At 44.7% G+C, this 20,455-nt stretch overlaps 1 protein-coding gene across 7 annotated transcripts in view; it reads right to left on the bottom strand.

Annotated features, from left to right (window-relative positions):
• The window catches only part of celf5a (cugbp, Elav-like family member 5a), a 788,658-nt gene that overhangs the window by 364,633 nt on the left and 403,570 nt on the right, over positions 1 to 20,455 (bottom strand). For all 7 annotated transcript variants that reach the window (XM_034180252.1, XM_034180251.1, XM_034180254.1 and 4 more), the window contains exon 3: positions 14,689 to 14,737. In XM_034180252.1, the coding sequence (XP_034036143.1) occupies positions 14,689 to 14,737 (49 nt within the window). The remainder of the gene's footprint in view (positions 1 to 14,688; positions 14,738 to 20,455) is intronic.

The raw sequence follows: 20,455 nt of genomic DNA, 5'->3' as shown, positions 1-20,455 counted from the left end.
AATGTAGCGGTCCTTCAGTTTCTGGGATTCCACGTTGAGAGGAATGTCCTTGGTGGAAAGCCAAACCTCCTGCCCGGGCTGGTATGCAGGGGCCGGGGAACGCCAGCGGTCTGCATGGGCCTTGGCCCTCGTCCGGGCTTTAAGCAGGGCAGAGCAGGCAGTACGCCACACCCGACGGCACCTCCTTAGGTGGGCCTGGACCGAGGGCACCCCGACCTCTCCCTCAACAAGCGGAAACAATGGGGGCTGGTACCCCAAACATACCTCAAATGGGGAGAGGCCCATAGCAGATGAGACTTGGCTGTTATGAGCATACTCGATCCAGGCCAGATGGTTGCTCCAGGCCATCGGGTGCGCGGAGGTCACGCAGCGGAGGGCCTGCTCCAAATCCTGGTTCGCCCGCTCTGCCTGTCCGTTCGTCTGGGGATGGTACCCGGACGAGAGGCTTACGGTGGCCCCAGTTCCCTACAGAAACTCCTCCAGACTTGCAAGGAGAACTGGGGACCACGGTCAGAGACAATGTCAGATGGAATCCCATGCAGACATACAACATGGTGGACCAGGAGATCTGCTGTCTCCTGGGCCGTTGGGAGCTTCGGGAGGGCCACAAAGTGGGCCCCCTTGGAGAACCGGTCCACTATCGTGAGAATGGTGGTCATGCCCTGGGACGGCAGGAGGCCCGTGACAAAGTCCAGGCCGATGTGGGACCAGGGGCGATGAGGCACGGGTAAAGGCTGGAGGAGTCCCTGTGCTCGTTGGTGGTCTGCCTTGCCCCTGGCACAGGTGGTACAGGTCTGGACATACTCCCGGACGTTGGCTTCCATAGACGCCCACCAGAAGCGCTGCCGGACCACTGCCACGGTTCTTCGCACCCCTGGGTGGCAGGAGAGCTTAGAACTGTGACAGAAGTCCAGGACTGCAGCCCTGGCCTCTGGTGGGATGTAAAGTTTTTCTTTCGGGCCAGTCCCCGGATCCGGGTTCCATGCCAGGGCCTCCCGGATGGTCTTCTCCACGTCCCAGGTGAGGGTGGCCACGATAGTGGACTCGGAGATGATGGTTTCCGTTGGATCCGACAGCTCGGTTTTGACTTCCTCCTCGTGTACCCGGGACAGGGCATCGGATCGTTGATTCTTGGTCCCGGGGCGATATGTGATCTGGAAGTCAAAACTCCCAAAGAACAGTGACCAGCGGGCTTGCCTGGGGTTCAGACGCTTGGCGGTCTGGATGTATTCCAGGTTCTGATGGTCCGTGAAAACTGTAAATGGTACCGCAGCTCCCTCCAACAGGTGTCTCCACTCCTCAAGAGCCTCTTTCACCGCTAGGAGTTCCCGATTGCCGACGTCATAGTTCCTTTCTGCCGGGGTCAACCTGCGGGAAAAATAGGCACAAGGGTGGAGGACATTAACGGACTCCCTGCTCTGGGACAGCACGGCTCCTATCCCTGAGTCAGAGGCATCCACTTCAACGATGAACTGGCGGCTAGGATCGGGCTGTACCAGAACTGGCGCAGTCGAAAACCGGCGTTTCAACTCCCTAAACGCGGCTACGCACTGATCCGACCAGGTGAAGGGGACTTTTGGGGAGGTCAGGGCTGTCAGGGGACTAACGACCTGACTGTAGCCCTTAATGAACCTTCTGTAGAAATTTGCAAAGCCGAGGAACTGTTGCAGCTTCCTATGGCTTGTCGGTTGGGGCCAATCTCTCACCGCCGCAACCTTGGCCAGATCAGGGGCAACGGAGTTGGAGGAGATTATAAACCCCAGGAAGGACAAAGAAGTGTGGTGGAACTCGCACTTCTCGCCCTTCACAAACAGCCGGTTCTCCAACAACCGCTGCAGGACCTGACGAACATGCTTGACATGAGTCTCATGATCCGGGGAGAAGATGAGAATATCGTCCAGATACACAAAGACGAACCAATGCAGGAAGCCCCGCAAGACATCATTCACCAAAGCTTGGAACATCGCGGGGGCGTTGGTGAGGCCGAACAGCATGACCAGGTACTCAAAGTGACCTAACAGGGTGTTAAATGCCATCTTCCATTTGTCTCCCTTCCGGATCCAAACCAGGTGGTACGCATTTCTAAGATCCAGCTTTGTGAAGATTTTGGCTCCATGCAGGGGCGTGAACACTGAATTCAACAGGGGCAACGGGTATCGGTTGCGAACCGTAATCTCATTCAGCCCTCTGTAATCAATGCATGGACGGAGTCCGCCATCTTTCTTGCCCACAAAAAAAAACCCAGCACCCATCGGGGAGGTGGAGTTCCGGATCAGCCCGGCAGCTAAAGAGTCCCGGATGTAGGTCTCCATTGATTCGCGCTCAGGACGTGAGAGGTTGTACAGCCTGCTGGACAGGTACTCAACGCCCGGGATCAAATCAATGGCACAATCGTACGGACGGTGCGGGGGAAGAGTGAGTGCCAGATCTTTGCTGAAGATGTCAGCAAGATCGTGGTACTCCACCGGCACCGCCGTCAGATTGGGGGGAACTTTAACCTCCTCCTTAGCGGTCAAACCGGGGGGAACCGAAGATCCTAAACACTCCCGGTGGCAGGTTTCGCTCCACTGAGCCACAACCCCAGACAGCCAATCAATCCGGGGATTGTGTTTTACCATCCATGGGAAGCCCAAAATAACACGGGAGGTAGAAGGAGTTACATAAAACTCAATCTCCTCCCGATGATTCCCAGACACAGCCAGTAACTCTGTGTGTGATTAAAGGAAGAAGGGTGCCATCTAGCACCCATACCTTCAATGATGAAGGAAGGGCCACTAGAGGGAGCCCTACTTCCTTTGCCTATCTGCTATCCAACACATTCCCTTCCGACCCTGTGTCCACAAGTGCTGGGGCGTGAAGGGTTAAATCCTCACACAGGATCGTGACTGGGATTCGTGCTGATTTACGTGCTTTTCCCTCGTGCGTGTTGTGACCCACCCTGAGCCCAGTCTGTAAGGGCGAGTGTTGTTTTGACCATTTGGGGCAGTTTTTCTGTGTGTGCGCCATTGAGCTGCAGAGGAAACACTCCCCGCGGACCAGCTTCCTCAATCTGTCATCTGATCTTGTTTTGGCCTTGTTCGTTTCCCTAACAACGTCAGCAGGGGGAGCTGTAGCCACACGGAGCCCTCTGGCTGTGGAGCGTGAGGAAGACGGCTCCCTTTCGGACCCGGAAGGAAGAGGGACGACTCGTGCTTGACCACGCCCTTCATCTCGCTCCTGTCGACGTTCTGCTAATCGGTTGTCTAACCGTACTACCAGGTCGATAAGCCCGTCTAAATCCCGCGGCTTGTCCTTAGCCACTAGATGCTCCTTAAGGACCAGAGACAGTCCGTTTACAACGGTGGTGCGGAGTGCAACAGTATTCCAGCTGGCCCTCGCTGCTGCGATGCGGAGGGTGACTGCATACTCGGCTGCACTCCGACGCCCCTGTCTCATAGACAGCAGCGTACTCTAAGCGGTTTCGCCTCTATATGGGTGATCGAACACCAGTCTGAACTCCCTCACAAACTCAGTATATGCTGATAGAAGCTGTGAGTTCTGCTCCCAGAGCGCTGTAGCCCAGGAGCGTGCCTCTCCTCGAAGCAAATTAATAACATAAGCCGCCCGGCTGGAGTCCAACGCGTACATGACGGGACGCTGTGCAAAGATGAGCGAACACTGCATTAAGAAGTCTGCGCACGTCTCTACACAACCTCCATATGGTTCCGGGGGGCTTATGTATGCTTCAGGGGATGGTGGGGGGGTTCGTTGAACGACCACTGGAATATCTGTATTCGGCCCCAGGTCAGCAGAAGGAGGTGCTGCAGCCGCGCCCCGTGTGGGTGCTTCCACCTGTGCGGTGAGAGCCTCCAACCTGCGATTGAGTATTGTGCTCTGCTCGGTCACTAAGTCCAACCGAGCAGTGAAGGCGGTTAAGATTTGCTGCCATTCACCTAACATGCCTCCTGCTGGCGCCTGTGCATCCTGCTTTTCCATTGGTTGTTCAAGCGAAATCCCTCGGAATCCATGACTCTGGCCGAGATATCCTGCTGGGAAGTGTAGTGACACGGACCCACAACAGGGGGATTAAATGAACAGACAATGGATAAGCCAAAAATACAACAATTTAATGTTGTGGAATGGGCACAACGGAATACAGACAAATGCAGATTTGGAATAAAGTCAATAATTCAAAGGTGACGTGTGGGCAGGCTCGAGGATAGAAGACATCTGTCCAGAGGAGACCCGGGTCCCACACGATTTCCACTGCCAACGGATCTGGAACAAACCGGAGCCGCCAAGTCCTGAGTCCTCAGGTGGCCACCGTCTCCAGCTGTCAGATCTGATACTGCTGGCAGGAAGCAGAAACAGGTTACGGTGGGTGTGTGCACACCCAGCAAACAGTCAGCAACTCACGGTTCCTTCCTGAGTGAACACAGTCCTTCACTCCAAGGTAGCAGGAAACACAATCTGTGCAGTGCCTAATGTAATAACTAAGAATTTAGGAGTGGATTCGCCTACTCCTCCAAATTCTCACCAACCAGCTCCAAGCTGCGAGTTACAGAAGGGTAACTGCAAAGAGTTCAGAAGCAAATATGTGCGTACGGCACAGAGACGGCTGAGAGGTTTACCTGGTTAGTAGACTGATATCTCGGCAGGGAGGTGAAGTTGCTGCCCGGCTTTTATGGATGGTGTAGATGAGTTGTTGATGAGTGACAGCTGTCACTCCCAGTTGCTCCTGTGAGGCGGCGGCGCCCTCTCGTGCCTGAAGCCCGCCATTCAGGCAGGACGCCTTCTGGTGGTGGGCCAACCGTACCTCCTCTTCAGCGGCCCACACAACAATCATGGTTATATAATGCATGTAGTGAGGAAACTGATCCGACACATTGAGATTATCACAGCAGTATTACGGGTGTATTATGAATGCATCGCACACGTGTTGTGTGTGCACGGCATCTGCATTGCGGTCATAAAAGAAGCTCACTCTGGCCATCGGCATCACTATTCATACCAACAATACAGCCTCTGGAGCATTTGCTGGACTTGGACAAGTTGATCACAGAGTTAATGTTCTTGTTGTCATTCGAGGGTTAACTGTTCGTGAGTTTGGGGAGCGGGAGGGGGGAAGCCGCTCGGGGTGTGAGATGGTGTTTTTTTTTTTTTTCCTTTTTTTTTGAAAGCCTCACAGAAAACAGACTTCAGCGTGAGTTGTGGCTATAAACAGCAACTCTTCCTTTTGTTGGTCTTAAATAAAAGTCCTGGATTGCAGCAGCTATTACGTCTTTGTGGATTTACACAGCCGGACCGGCACTGACTGGCAGGTATGTCGCTTTCTGCCACATATAATACTTTGGGTTTACGTGACGTCTTTGTTATGCATTCACAGAATGTCCACAAATCAGCTGCAAAGCAGGTGTAATAAAAACGCTTTATTCGTGGCCAATCTGTATGCAGTCGCTACAACATATTTTAGTTTGTGATGTGGACATGATAGGCACGATATATATTTGTTTTACACACTGTCTTGGTCCGCTGTCAAGCTGCAAATCCCAGTCAGTTGCGGATATCAGCAGTTAACGGCAGATATACAGCGCATAGAGTGAGTATGTATTATGTATGAATTCAGTATATTTGGAGTATGTGAGGCGGATGTTATCCGCTTTCAGATTTTTGAACAGCTCAAAAATCCTGGCTGCAGACATGCGTGCCTCTGCGGATGATCATGGACGTGTTCAGATGACGGCCGACTCATACAGGCATGTTACACGGATATTGCGGATGTTTGGCGAATATGGGCCAATTTTGTGTGCAATCCATACACAAATCCTCCTAAACGTCAGTGGGACAGGGCCCTTAGCTAGCTAGGTTCGTGTGTTATACATAATATGGATAAAGTGAGAAATCCTGGGGTAATTTTCGATCCTACGTTGTCTTTTGACCTCCACATTAGAGACATTACGAGGACTGCTTTCTTCCATTTGCGAAATATAGCCAAGATTCGTCCCACCCTGTCTATAGCTGATGCTGAGACTTTGATTTATGCATTTGTCTGTTCTAGATTGGACTATTGTAATGCTCTGTTTTCTGGTTTACTGCAGTCTAGTATTAGGGGTCTTCATCTGGTTCAAAATGCTACTGCCAGAATTTTGACACTAAGCAGAAAGTTTGAGGACATTATGCCCATTTTGGCATCCTTGATCTTGATTGGCTTCCAGTCGCTGCAAGATCAAATTTTAAGGTACTGTTATTAGTTTCTAAAATTGTTCATGGACTTGCACCTCCCTATCTGGCTGACCTGGTAAGCCCCTATGTACCAGCTCGGGCCCTGCGTTCGCAGGGTGCAGGACTTTTATGTGTTCCCAAGGTGAATAAAAAGACTGCACAATCACAGAGGTCACAAAGCTTTCTCCTACCATGTCCCAGCTCTGTGGAATGATGTCCTGGCACACATACGACAGTCGGATACTGTGGAGACTTTTAAATCACATTTAAAGACTCATTTATTTTTCCTTGTTTTATCATTAGTGTTATGATGTGTTTTTATTCTTGTATTCTTTTATGGTTTTATCTTTTTATTGTGTTTTAAAATTTTTAATTGAGTTTTTTTCTGTTTTTATTATGCTGTGTAAAGCACCTTGAGGCTATCATCGCTAATTGCCACTATATAAATTAATAAATTTGAATTCTGAAAAAAAAAAAGATCCACAGTAACAGGTCTCGGCACAGGTGATCTGACATGCCCTTCCCATAATAAGATTAAAAAATGAATTAGTAGGCCTTTGTTGTAATATGCGTGTGTGTGTGTGTGTGTGTGTGTGTGTGTGTGTGTGTGTGTGTGTGTGTGTATACACTGAGGATAATAAGCCCCTATTGGACTCACAGTGTGGCCCCTGAGAAACCAGGCCAGAGTGGATCTGTCTCTGGGTCCCTTCCCTCTGTAGCACAGAGAAGCTAATTAATATTTTTCATGGCCACATTTCCTGTTCATGAATTTCGTGCCAACTACCAGCTCCAAAGCTATTGATTCGCTGACTATATTCACTGACCAAATAAGCATCAAATAACACAATTTTTATCTTTGCAGTTTTGGCATGGCAATGCAAGTGCAGCAATGAGACAGAACAATAAAAATTCTGTTCAATCTTCAATGGCAAACAACCCTAGGGGCTGTTAAAGTAGGGCACAGAGGAGCATTGGAAGAATAGTGGCAAGGGCACCTGAAAATTGACCCAGATAGTGAGACAACCTTTTTTTGCCAGCGGCTACTATAGGAAGAATTTGCACCAGCATTTTTGATGCAGAATCGGGATCGCAAGGTTACGATTTCAAATATCAAATATATTTCTCCTTATACCTCCCAAGCCCTTAAGGTCATACTAGTGTTGATTGCCCCTGTGCCACCACTCTGACCTCTTCATTTAAGATGATGTGCGACACTTGGGTCGGTTTCAAACACTCATTTGGTCCACAGTGGGGTCCCCGTGGCTGGCCAATAAGAAGATCCCATACTGACCAAATTGCCCCGGGAGCTCTAAAAGTAGCCACTCACAGCCAAGTAAAGAGACAGCTGAGTGTCATTGTTAATGTGGACACACAGCACCACAATGGCAAAATCAATGGAACTATAGGGGATATCAATCTCGACAGCACAAGACTCTTTTATGTCTAGCCGCTGCTCTAAAGCTCTGGATAAGTGGTGGAGAGCAGGAAGGAAGGAAAGAAAGGAAAAGAAAGAGAGGAGGATGACATTGATCTTTATTGGTCGTTGCTCCATCTATCTCTTGGGGTTAGGCTGTCCTTTGAAGATCGTGTGGAGTTGACAGACAGCCAAGTGACCATGCCATCCTAATTCATCCAAAAAAGAGAAAAAAACCCAAGGCATAGGTTTTTAGGTAAAGAAGTCCTGCAAAGCAGCTATATTCGCTTGACTAAATCCTTCTTTTTTTTCTCAACTGTTTTTTCCTCTCCCGGTTCGTCATCCCTCCAAACAGCGGAAATGATGTTCTGCTATAAGTAACACAAAGGCACTTACTTTATAACAGAGTGCCACATGAGATGCCTGCCAAAATAACACAGCCCACCAAGGTTCATTGTCTCTAACTTGAACAGTTCGTCCTCGTCTCATTAACATATATGCAGATTGGTAGCGAGTAAATAAAAGCTTCTCAAAACAAGAGAGATCAAAGACGGCAGAATTAAGGCCACGTAATGAGGATCTTGGCAAGAACCTTGCAGATCTATTGTTTGGTTGGCAAGTTGTACATACTGCTGCTCCATTTCACTCCCTCTACACCATTTACTCTGTTATTTCAAATAGTCACAAACCAAACAGTGTGGGATTTAAAAATGGCTTTGTAAAGCTACGGTTTCAGCGCGAAACAGAATCTAATTTACAGCACAGTGATGATGTACACTGAGAGACGGGCAGCAAACAACCAAACACAGCCTTTCACTGTTCCAGTAAGACAGAAGGCCCATCTTGACCATCTAAGGCATGTGGTCAAAACTACATGTGGTATCTGGGGGGGGGGGGGGTCCAATCCAACTTCACCAATCGGTGCACAAAGCAGGGTGGTGCATTATACACTGTATTAGACATGGGTGTCTTCTGGGCATAACATGATTTATGCCAATCAAACTGGCTTCTGTCATTTTCTGGAAGAGCGAAGGAAATGAAGTCTGGTGCTTTACTTTGCAGTCAGTAGACTTGAGTGAGAGGTTTTCTGGCAACCTAACCGTGCCGTGCGTCATAGTGTGTGGTAGGAAAGCAGCCCTCAAACATCGTTTGAAAAATTGCATTGTTTTCTGAGGGGGGGGGGGGGGGGGGGGGGGGGGGGGTTACTAGCAGCTGTGTTTGCCAGAATAATTCTGTTAAAAAAAAAAAAAAGTACATTCTCTTGCAGAACAATGTGTATATTTTACAGTGTAAAGCTGTTGTGATTTACAGAAACTTTACAAAAACCAGTAAAGCTAACGCCATTTTTTTTCTAAATTAACATTATCATGATGTTTTTACACTAATTATTTCTGTAGAATTTAGTTGCAGTTGTTACTTCTTGTACGTACATTGATAACTATTCAATGAAATCATGTTGTGCTGCTACCATTTTGCTCAGGGACACCAGGGACATGGGATGCACATGTTCCTCTGTTTTTTCTGAACACAAATCCAACTCAGTGGGTCTCGGGCAGCCTTGAAGCTGGGACAGTGTCTTTAGGAAACAAGCACGCTTACTGTTTGTGCCACTGTGCTGTCCAACAATAGGACCGACTCTGAACATATAATGAATTGTATATAATATTCCCATATTAATACATTTTTACTGTATTTGTACAAAAAAAATGTTAATATAATGAGTTTTGAAGAAATCATGTCTATTTACAGAATTAAAATATATAAACTGGATTCTATATTGCATTACATTTCCCGATGAATGGTGGCACAAGAAGATAGTGTGGTTGTTTCTTAAACAAAATATCCCCATGTATTTATATATTTTCACTGTATTTCTTCAGAAATATTATGGGAACCACAATTAGCAGATTTTTTTTCTTTCTTTTTTGTTAAAAAGAACAGACTTCTTGTTTTTTTTTTAGCTATCCCCAGTGGTGGGCATTTTCATTAGTGGATTATGTTTTTAGATAACTTTGAAAACCATCAACAGACTAGTTAGCTTCTGCTAAATTTAGTTCTGCTAGCATTTTTTATTTATTTATTTTTTTGCTGGTATAATGAATAAAGCTTTAAGTCTGTAAAACCTAAAATCCTGCATTTTCATCTGCTGTGAGAAGCTCAGTCCTCCCCCAGTAGAAGGAGGGCCGACCAACTGGCAGCTGCTATGACGAAGAAAAAAAAAGTCATTTATTTTCAACATGCTGATACTCACAGTGGGCAGGAAACATGAAGCGCAAAGCACCTTTCACTTATGGTTTAATTTAAAACCAACTAATTCCAGACAGTTTATCAAAATTAACAACCATTTTGTCAATTTTACAAAGTGAAAATATGATATTGCACATATTTGCTAAAGTATGCACTAATTCTGAAGGTTTGAGCGTTAGACACATGCCAAAAGGCATTATGGGAAGTTCAAAAGTTCAGATGATCTGCTCTCATCCCCCCGTCACAATGTAGAGAATACTGCCATCTACTGGATTGGAGTGTCAATAAACCAATATATTTGTGAATCTCAAACAGTTTTATGCTCTGAATGTCTCAATATAAGTGGATCATCGATCACACACATTGTAAAAACAGACACACAAGTTACAGAAACTTTACAGGGGGAGTTAAAATTTGCATGTTTTTTGTTGTTTATTTCAGTTTCACAACAGTACAGTATATCATTTTAAAGTACAACAATTTTCCCCATTGAGATATCCAGTGGTGGGCATAGCTAACTAAAAAGTTTGCTTCGATAACCATTCATCAGATAACTGAAACGTTACTTTTTTATGACAATAAACCAATAAACTGCTGAAAAAAAGTATCTTTATCACAGATAACTATTAGTACTGATTTTGACACAGCCACATTAGATTACACTGTCGGCTTCTGATAAACCAGTTTCACTTTAAGTGGCCCAGGGGCTGCTGGGTAAATTCAAGGATCACAAACACACAAGAACGCATGAAAAATGAATGAATAAAAAAATAAAACCCCAAAACACTGTCATCATCTTTTAAAAGCAGTAAAACACAGTATTAGAAGTCACAGTTTATCTCAGTATTAGATACACTGTCATTTACAAACTAAAAGCTGCCGCTTTTTTCACACACTTTGAACCCTGCGGCTTAAACAACCGAAATATGTCCATTAATGCATTGACTGGGTGAGTAAAATACATGTAGTAAAAATAAATTCTTACGTGTTAGATTCAGTGGGATTCATCTGAAAAAATAATCATCCTGGCAGGATCCAAAATGGTCTAAACGGTGAAGAAATGTCCCAGTCTGTACACAGCTGCACCATGACAGCTCCTCTTTCCCACAGAGTCTTGGCGGTACCGTCAGCCACAAAGAAATAAAATAAAATGATGTTAAAATTAGTCTGTTTTTGTTTTTGTGTTGAGCAAGCTTTTTCCTCTTCTTCTTTCGGATCCAGTGGCGGACGGCGCCAGTTTAAGGTGCATTTACCCCCACCTACTGGGCTGGTGAGTGATCGCTGAGATTTTACAAAACCTTAACTCCTGGCAGCCATAGTCATTTGTTTAGATGCGATGAAGTAATCCAGTGTCCTTTAGATATTTAAATAATTCTTTTTGCACGATGTGTGATGGGTTTTGTAGCAGATTCCAAGGGAAAGAAATGACAGAAACACTGTAACGTCCAAAGTGAACCTGAACTACACTATCCACAATGCTCCCTGCGTCAACCGGCCAATCACGTTTTGTGCTTAATGATGACATCATCAGCAAGTGACAGCCAGTCTGCCATAAAAAACACACACACAATAGACGGACTAAAATGTTTGATTTTAGGGTTTACAAATGTTTTTGACCATTAAACTTTGCTGACTTTAAAGCAAAAATAAATAAATAAATAAATAAATAAATAAAATAAAAAATAACCGGACTGAAACTTATTAGAAATAAATTTATCGGAAGATAATTGGTCCGATGATGGTTTTAAAACTTATCTGAAAAGCTAACGCACTAGCAAAAACATTAGCTTCGATAATTATCTGATATCGGATTAGCTGAACTGCACACCACTGGAGATATCCCATAATCTTGCGCACCGGAGAGTTGCTGCACTCAAAATAACACTGAGAAACTACATGACAACAATTGCAAATGAACTTTATACGACTAAAATGTAACTTTTATGCCTTTCATAACATTTGTAAAAGACTGCTGCATGAGACCCTGAAAACTTGCTAAAACAAATATTCCAAATACTCTGTGTCTCCTGTGTTTAACCTGTGTGAAACTTTATAAACAGAAACCGAATGTCAAACAGTTTATATATATTATTCTGGAACAAACAGTGCTGTAAAGGACAATAAGCAGGATGTTAAAGAGCAAACTTTAGTTTCTTCCAGAATGACATGAACATGAAGTGCTCACAGCTCACAGCGATTCCCCGCCCACTGTAAATAAGTGAAACAACCTGAGCTTCTCACAGGTTTACATAAAACGAGCACAATAACAGTGTCTATAAATCCAAATCATATATTCACGAGAGTTTTAGGCACAGTATACAAGGAGTTTTATGATGAGATGTTAACCCCTTAACGCCTGTTGTTGCATATATGCTACAATATTTGACTCAAATATGCAACCTACCAAATTGACCAGTATGCCTGTTGTCGCATATTTGCAACATACCAGTATTACTATTATAACATTATAACATAAATTATTACCAAAATTACTATTTATTTTTTGTGCAAAAAGTGAAATGAATAATCTCAACATTATTTACCATCTACTTAAAGGCAAAAACACACACAAAACATATTTTTTATATACAGCTATATAAATTCAGGCGTTAAGGGGTTAATGCTGTTGTTCATGTGCAGTGCAGCGGTTAAAGTACAGCCTGATCAGACAGTCTCAATGCGAACTCTGAAATTTTGCAACATTCTGCAGGGTTTGAAACCTCAATACCACACACAAATTACAGTTGTTCTATTCAGACTCACATCCAGTAGATGGCAGTGTTGGGGGGGGGGTAATGAGGTCAGATCATTTCCCATAATGCCTTTCAGCACGTCTGTTTAACGATCAAACATTCAAGATTAGTGCATTACTTAAAAAGATATGAGCAATATCATATTTTCACTTTGTAAAAATGACAGAGTTGCCGTTAATTTTGATAAACTGTCCGGAATTAGTTGGTTTTAAATGAAACCGTAAGTGAAAGGTGCTTTGCACTTCATGTCTCCTGCCCACTGTCTGAGTGGAAGCATGTTGAAAGTAAGTTATGCTTTTTTTTTGTTTGTTTTTTGTTGAGCGGCAAGCCAGCTGAGCAAAGACACAAGCTCTGGTTTTTCATGTGTTTCTGGTTTGTGATTGTCTTTGAATTTTCTCAGCAGCACTTGCATTGCTTAAACTCAAAGCTGGTTTAGCTGACTGCATACTGAGTCAATACTAAAAGTTAGCGGTTAGCTGTAACATCTGCTAAATTTTTTAGTGATTTAGAGTTATAAAAGTTAACTTTTCAGTTAATGGGTTAGCGGTTATCAAACCTATCTTTTTGGTTAACTGTGCCCACCACTGGCTGTTCCTTTGTTTGTTTATTGTTCCTTTTGTACATTCCTAATATTGCTTACTCTTGTTTAAATGTTATTTTGAACCCAGTTTCATGGTGTGTAGTACAACCTACCCATGAAAGTTTTTTTTTTTTCTCAGTACTGTCAAGTTTCCATATTAAAAACTACATTAAGCTCAATGTTCAACCACTGATTAGTGGTCTATGGTGCAGTTACTTTCTAGTGCCTTACAATCGCAGTCCAACAACACTGCACCTGACCACACCACATTTTCACATTGACCACACCAATGGGCACACAGATGAGCACAAATGCATTTGTTATTATCAAGTATGTGGGCTCTGGGTACAAAAGTGCCAATGGTGACAGTGGGAAGCTACTATAGCAATAGCACTGGGCTGTACAATGTGCTGCTTTGCACCAGTTTGAAGAAAGGGTACAGAGTATTTTGTCAATTAAAATATAGTGTGATGATGGAAACACAAGAGAATAATCCTGATGGGGCTGTTTACTTGGTCGAGAATGGGGGTTCATTTTCAGAATGAGAAAAATGAAAAAAAAAAAAAAAAACCTCAAACCTGTCTTTTCTTAATCCCCATCAGATCACATACATACAAAACACAAAAAAATGTAATTGTTCTAATGATTAAAAAATGCAGAGCAATCAGTCACACAAAGAAACAATGCCCACTACTTGTTTCTAAAGTAAGTATTCATCACTGCAAAATGGGAATTAAAATAAGATGTATAAATGATAATCTTTCTTGAAACAACATAGTTTCTTTCAGGCCATGACTAATAATCCCTTTTATGGGAATTTAGCTTCCAGCAACTGACTGGGGATCTCAAAAATTCTGAAGATGTCAAATAAAGCAGCCTGATCAACCGACTCGAATGCTTATAATTTTTACAGTGAAATTCCACATATTTCCACAACAAATGGACTGAACTGAATCTGCAAACACTGTCAGTGAAAGCAGTCAACTCCATTTATTCAGCCACGTGACAAACACCACTCAACATCAGAGATGCCAATCATTCCTCTCCATGCTCTCCGTCTTAGCTATAGTTAATACAATACAATTCTTAGTTATTGCTCAAGATATGCTTTGAAACCTTGCATGAGCACATTCTGCAAATACCCGTCAACTCCACCTAAGCATGGACCTGCAGGGCCTCACTGTGTTTTACAGGGGTAAGTACTGTGTCATCAATATTCCTGTGTTTAAGGTTTAGTATAAGATGTGCAGAGAGAGCAGGTCAGAGAACTGACCCCAAATCCTCCCCCACTGATTTAACTATTGAAATACCTCATGGGATTTGGGTGACAGCAGGTACAACTGGCAAAAACAAATAGCAAAGACACATGATAGGTTCAGAAGCAACCACTAGGTGCAAATCACGTGATCAGAGAGAATGACGGCAAGAATTAACCTAGATAAGGCAGATGAAAAGGGGACTTGAATAAATATTTAAGAAAAGAAGACAACTACCTCCACGGCTCTCACTGTCAGCCGGTTTCACCTGGATGGGCCGAGTCATCTGGAGGAGAAAGGAGAAAGCAACAAAAAGGTTAGCACTGGACACATCGCTGTTACAAGAGAAAGAAAGCCTACACCTCAATGTTTACTTCCCGAATTTAGTTGAAAAGGAAGACACACCGAAGCTTTTAATATCATTTGATATTATGATGTTTCTGCTGCTGTTAAAAAATAACCAATGCATCATTTCCCAGTGGGTGCATATATGACAATTTATGTTTTAGTGCTTTTCATGGTGCATTCAGGGGCTGTATCCTGCATGTGTGTGCCTTAGTGAGACAGGTCAAGGCAGTCGTAATAAAAGTGAATCCTGCCAGTGGGAGAGAGAGATCAATGCAGGCTTATTGATCCAGGCCCTTAGACTGTGGAGAGCATCTGGCAGGGAAGGATTCTCTGTTTAGGAGGCTCACTCTAATCCACTGGACTCTGATAAGAATGGCATTGCCAGGATTAGATGCCTCTGTCATTGCAATCAGTGACACACTTTCCTCCTTCCCTCAGTTTTATCCCCCTCTTTTCTCGTTATTGCTGCTCAAGTTGAACGTTAATACCAGATTTGGGCCACATTTTGTTTGGTTGAAAAGTTGTCTATAAATGTATTAAAACTGCAACATCAACTTTTTGGAGGATTCTTTGAACCTGCACTCCATAGTTGTATATTACAGAACAACCACACACATACACGTGTGTACTTACAGCCTGCATGTATAAGAACATGGAGCATAAATCGACAGCGTTATTAATTTTTTAATCGCACGAGTGCGTATACAGTACCGAAGGTTTTCTGCTTGAACTGCTGGCAATTGTGGAGGGCCAGGGCCTGTCTAAAGCAACAACAGACAAGTCACCAGCCCATACACACACCCGCTATCAACACCTGTAGTGAATAGTCTGTCGTTTTATCTATGTCTTTGGAATGCCTGGAGATAAGACACGGCAAACTGTAGAGTGGTCAGATATCCAACTCAAATATTTCAGGTGATATTTACATTTTAAAGTATTATTTCAACTTTGCAGCATTTGATTTTTTCCAGAGTTGATGAAATCAACATTGATTAATCTGTCTAAAAGTTGTTGTCCTTTCGTCTGCTCCCGTTATCGTTCGAGGTCACCACAGCGGATACAGCCAGAGCCGGATAGGATACAGCCAGAGCCGGATAGGTATTTGGCACAAGTTTCACGCCGAATGCCCTTCCTGACGCAACTCCAGTTTCACCTGGAGAAACACACACAGCCGCTGGTGTTCCAAAGAGGTCTCCCATCCAAATACTAATGAGGCCCCACAATGCTTAACTTCTGAGATCTGATGGGATCAGGCTGACACAGAGCAGATTGGCTGCATTGATCTGTCTAAAAGTGTACTTTAATAATCTGAAGAAATAAATTAGAAAAAAAGACCAGTAAATTTTGGGTTTAGAGGCTCTGCCATCCTGTTTCAGTTCAATAGCACTTATTATGGTTTGGGTTATAGCTTGTTGTGCACATGTGCCTACTACTATGCACAACCTGGAAGCAGGGCAATTCCACAATTAGCCTACAATGGCAAAGAGTACAAAAGTAAGGCTTGCTAATAAGGATTTTTGTAACAATATATATACAATATAATACAATATATATACAGACCTTTATAACACAGAGATGGACACTGAAAGGCAGCTATGGGAATTTGAATAAATGTCACAACAAATAACTAAAAAAGAGTAGAATTAGTTGTATTTGCTAGTATTTGTATTTGCAACAATTTTGTTGCCATGGCTTTCTGCTTTTAAAAACTCCCTGAAATACCATGTAAATGTAGCCTCTGACTTTTTTGTCGACGGTCACCACAAGAACTTTCCAGCATAGTACTGTTACAGCAACCATTTGAGATGTGGGCCAAAATTTCTAAAGATGGCAACATGTATTCAGCAGGCTGTCAGTACATAGGATAAATGATGTAAGATATTAAATACGAGGTCTCTTAGATAATAAACCGACCCTTTTATTTTTTTTTTTAACTATATAGATTTGAATGACATGCGATTACACCAATCATGCTTGAACCCTCGTGCGCATGCGTGAGTTTTTTCACGCGTGTCGGTGATGTCATTTCCCTGTGGGCAGACCTTGAGTGAGATGTGGTCCCGCCCTCTCGGCTGAATTCCTTTGTTTCACACGCTGCTCGAGGCGGCGCGCGTTGCTTTATCAAAAATTTTTCTGGACCTGTGAGGAATATCCGAGTGGACACTATTCGAGAAATTAAAATGGTTTTCTGTGAAAAGTTTAACGGCTGATGAGAGATTATGGGGTGTTTCTGTCGGTGTAAGAACTTCCCACGGAGCGGGACGTCCTGCAGCGCTTCCAGGCGCTGTCGTCGGCCTGTTTCGAGCTTAAAACATCCTAATTTAAGGCTTAATTCACCCAGGACATCGTGAGAGAACAGAGAAGATTCAGAAGAGGCCGGCATGAGGAATTTATGCGGACATTCCACTGTTTAAGGACATTTTTTTAATGAAAGACGTACGCGCAAATTCGCCGAGTCGTTTCCGTGACGACTCTGCAAATCTGTGTGCCCCGCGACAGGAAAAACACCTCCGTGTTGAAAACCATTTGTAGAATTCAGGCAGCTTTTAATGGCTTTCAACAAGTGAGTAACTGAGAAATTGTTTAACAGCTTGGGCATGTTCCAACTTGCCCGTTAAGATTTCCAATGGAGGTGTTTTTCCTGCCGCGACCCCCCCGCGGTCGGGTCCAGCCCGACATGCGACTCTGCCCGCACGTTCTTTCATTACAAAATGACCGTTAACAATGGAATGTCCAAATAAACTCCTCATGCCGACTTCTTCTGAAAGTTCTCTGTTCTCTGACGACTTACTGCGTCAACAGAGCCTGAAATGTGGAAGTTTCAACTTGAAACGGCGAGACGCTGCCGCCTCGAAGCGCAGATCGCCGTCAGGCCGCCGTGGACCGTCCTTAAAGCGACACTACCAGACCAAAATCTCTCATCAGCCGTTAAAATTTTTGCCGAAAACCAGCTGAATTTATTGAATGGTGTCCACTCAGTTGTGCCTTACAGTTTTGAAAAAATTTTTATCAAACAAAGCAACAGTCTCTGAGCCATTCCTAAACAATGAAAAAAATCGATGAGCGGGTGGACGACTCCTCACTCAAAGACTGCCCACAGGCGAATGACGTAACCGACAGGCGTGAAAAAACTCTCGCATGCCCCGAGGGTTCAAGCATGTCTGATGTAATCCACGTGATTCAAATCCATATGGTTTTGAAAAAATAATAAGGTCGGATACTTTTCAAATAGACCTCGTATATTATCAGGAACATTAATGATATCCCTACTTGGAGGGGGCCTGTTTTGCTAATGCTTAAACTGCCCAGGTAGAGGTACATCTTGGTACCTCTGACTTCTAAAAATTAACTTACACTTTCCATCTTAGCCCTTGCACCATAGTTCTTCAAGGTAAGGCTTTGACTCTATCAAGCCTTGTAATATTTGATGAGGATTCATGTTTAGGCAGGTGAGGAAGTCAAGGCTGGCAGCGTTGGCACCATTCATCGCCACATCCACCACACCACCCAGGCAGACAACAGAACCATCCCCGTACTCGAAAATAGTCAATTATCTGTCACAGAAAGGTGAAGCGTGGGGATTTCCTTGACTTTCTGGGGTTCTTGATGCTGAGGCATCTGCATGCTGGATTTTGCACGGACAAATATGCCACATGTCCAAAATGTCTTAGCTGATGCTCCCTCACAGTGATACTCCTCATCTGAGTCTCCCAAATAACTGTTTGCTATTTCAGTGGTACCCAAGGATCCAACAAAAGGACCCATTGTAGCATGAAACTTGGCCCTTAAATCACTGGTTAGTGGAGGGGAAAATAAGATTGAATGTATTTGATGACCAATGTGTTTAAAATAAATATGTTCAGTGGGGGGCAAGAAGCATGAAAATAAAGAAATAGCAAAAGTGCTCAGACAGCACAGCAATGCCACACCAACTTTTCAAAGTAACAGGCAAGTAGAGAAATATTACATGGGTAAATAGTCAAGTTCACCAACAATAAAAGATATGAACTTATTTTCATGAAAACTTTTGTACATGATTATGGGGCCAGAAATTTGCCCTTGATATCTGACTTTGATCATGTTTCCCATCGATACTGCAGTGTAACTGCAAACTTAACACTACTGTTGTGTGGGCCGCCAGAAGAGGAGGTACTGCTGGCCCACCACCAGAGGGCGCCCTGCCTGAAGTGCGGGCTTCAGGCACAAGAGGGCGCTGCCGCCACGGACACAGCCGGGGGTGACAGCTGTCACTCATTATCTCTTGACAGCTGTCACCCATCTACACTACATCATCTCACTCCATAAAGACCGGACGTCGTCTCCACCTCGTTGCCGAGATATCAGCTACCTGTGAAGGTAATTCTCTGCTGTATCTAAAACTGTTCATAAATCTGAACTCTTTGCAGCCGTTTTCCTGTGGTGTGCCTTATCTGCGGGATTGGCGTTTGGTGTGAACAGCGACAGCTTTGCTTCACACCCAAACCAGATAAGTGGTTTAACAGGAGCTGCACGAGTGTGTGATTAGAGGTGGAGGTGACTTTCCACCTTCTGACTGTTTTTGTTACTGGGTGTGCACACACCCACATCTCACTGTTTGTGCTCCTCGCCAGCAGTACCAGATCCGACAGTCGGGGACGGTGATCACCTGGGAATTCGGGACTTGGCGGCTCCAGTATTCACCAGGTTCTGTGGCGGTGGAAATCGTGTGGTCCCGGCTCTTCTCGGGACAGACGTCTTCTATCCTCGAGCCTGCCCACACGTCACGTTGGTGTATTGTCTGCTGTTAGATTCTGTGATTGTCTGTATAATCGTTGTGCACATTCACAACATTAAATTGTTACCTTTTGGCTCATCTATTGACCGTTCATTTGCGCCCCCTGTTGTGGGTCCGTGTCACTACACTTTCCCCAACAGGATATCTCGGCCAACGTCATGGATCCCGAGGGGCGTCAACCATCTGTTGGACAGCCAATGGAAGAGCAGGGTGCACAGGCATCGGCTGGAGGCGTGATTGGTGAGTTGCAGCACATCGTCACCGCCTTTACCGCTCGGATGGACCTGATGACCGAGCAAAACATCATCCTTAATCGCAGGATGGAGGCTCTCACCGCGCAGGTGGAAGCGCGCGCTCAGGGCGCTGCTGCAGCTCCTCCTCCTGCCGACCCGGTGCCGAATACAGACATTCCACTGGTCATTCAACGACCCCCCCCACCATCCCCTGAAGCATACATAAGCCCCCCAGAGCCGTACGGAGGTTGTGTAGAGACATGCGCGGACTTTCTTATGCAGTGTTCGCTCGTCTTTGCACAGCGTCCCGTGATGTACGCGTCTGATGCCAGCAAGGTGGCTTATGTGATTAATTTGCTTCGAGGTGAGGCACGCGCTTGGGCTACAGCGCTTTGGGAACAAAGTTCACGGCTCCTTGCCTCTTATACTGGGTTTGTGAGGGAGCTCAGAACTGTTATTGATCACCCTAACAGAGGCGAAACCGCGTCTACCGTGCTGCTGTCAATGAGACAGGGGCGCCGGAGCGCAGCCGAATATGCAGTCGACTTCCGCATCACGGCTGCGAGATCCGGCTGGAATATGACTGCGCTCCGCGCCGCCTTCATAAACGGACTGTCGTCGGTCCTGAAGGAGCACCTGGTGGCTAAGG

This window comes from Thalassophryne amazonica, chromosome 10, assembly GCF_902500255.1.
Source record: "Thalassophryne amazonica chromosome 10, fThaAma1.1, whole genome shotgun sequence".
Taxonomy (NCBI): domain Eukaryota; kingdom Metazoa; phylum Chordata; class Actinopteri; order Batrachoidiformes; family Batrachoididae; genus Thalassophryne; species Thalassophryne amazonica.
This window is presented reverse-complemented; position numbering and strand designations above follow the sequence as displayed.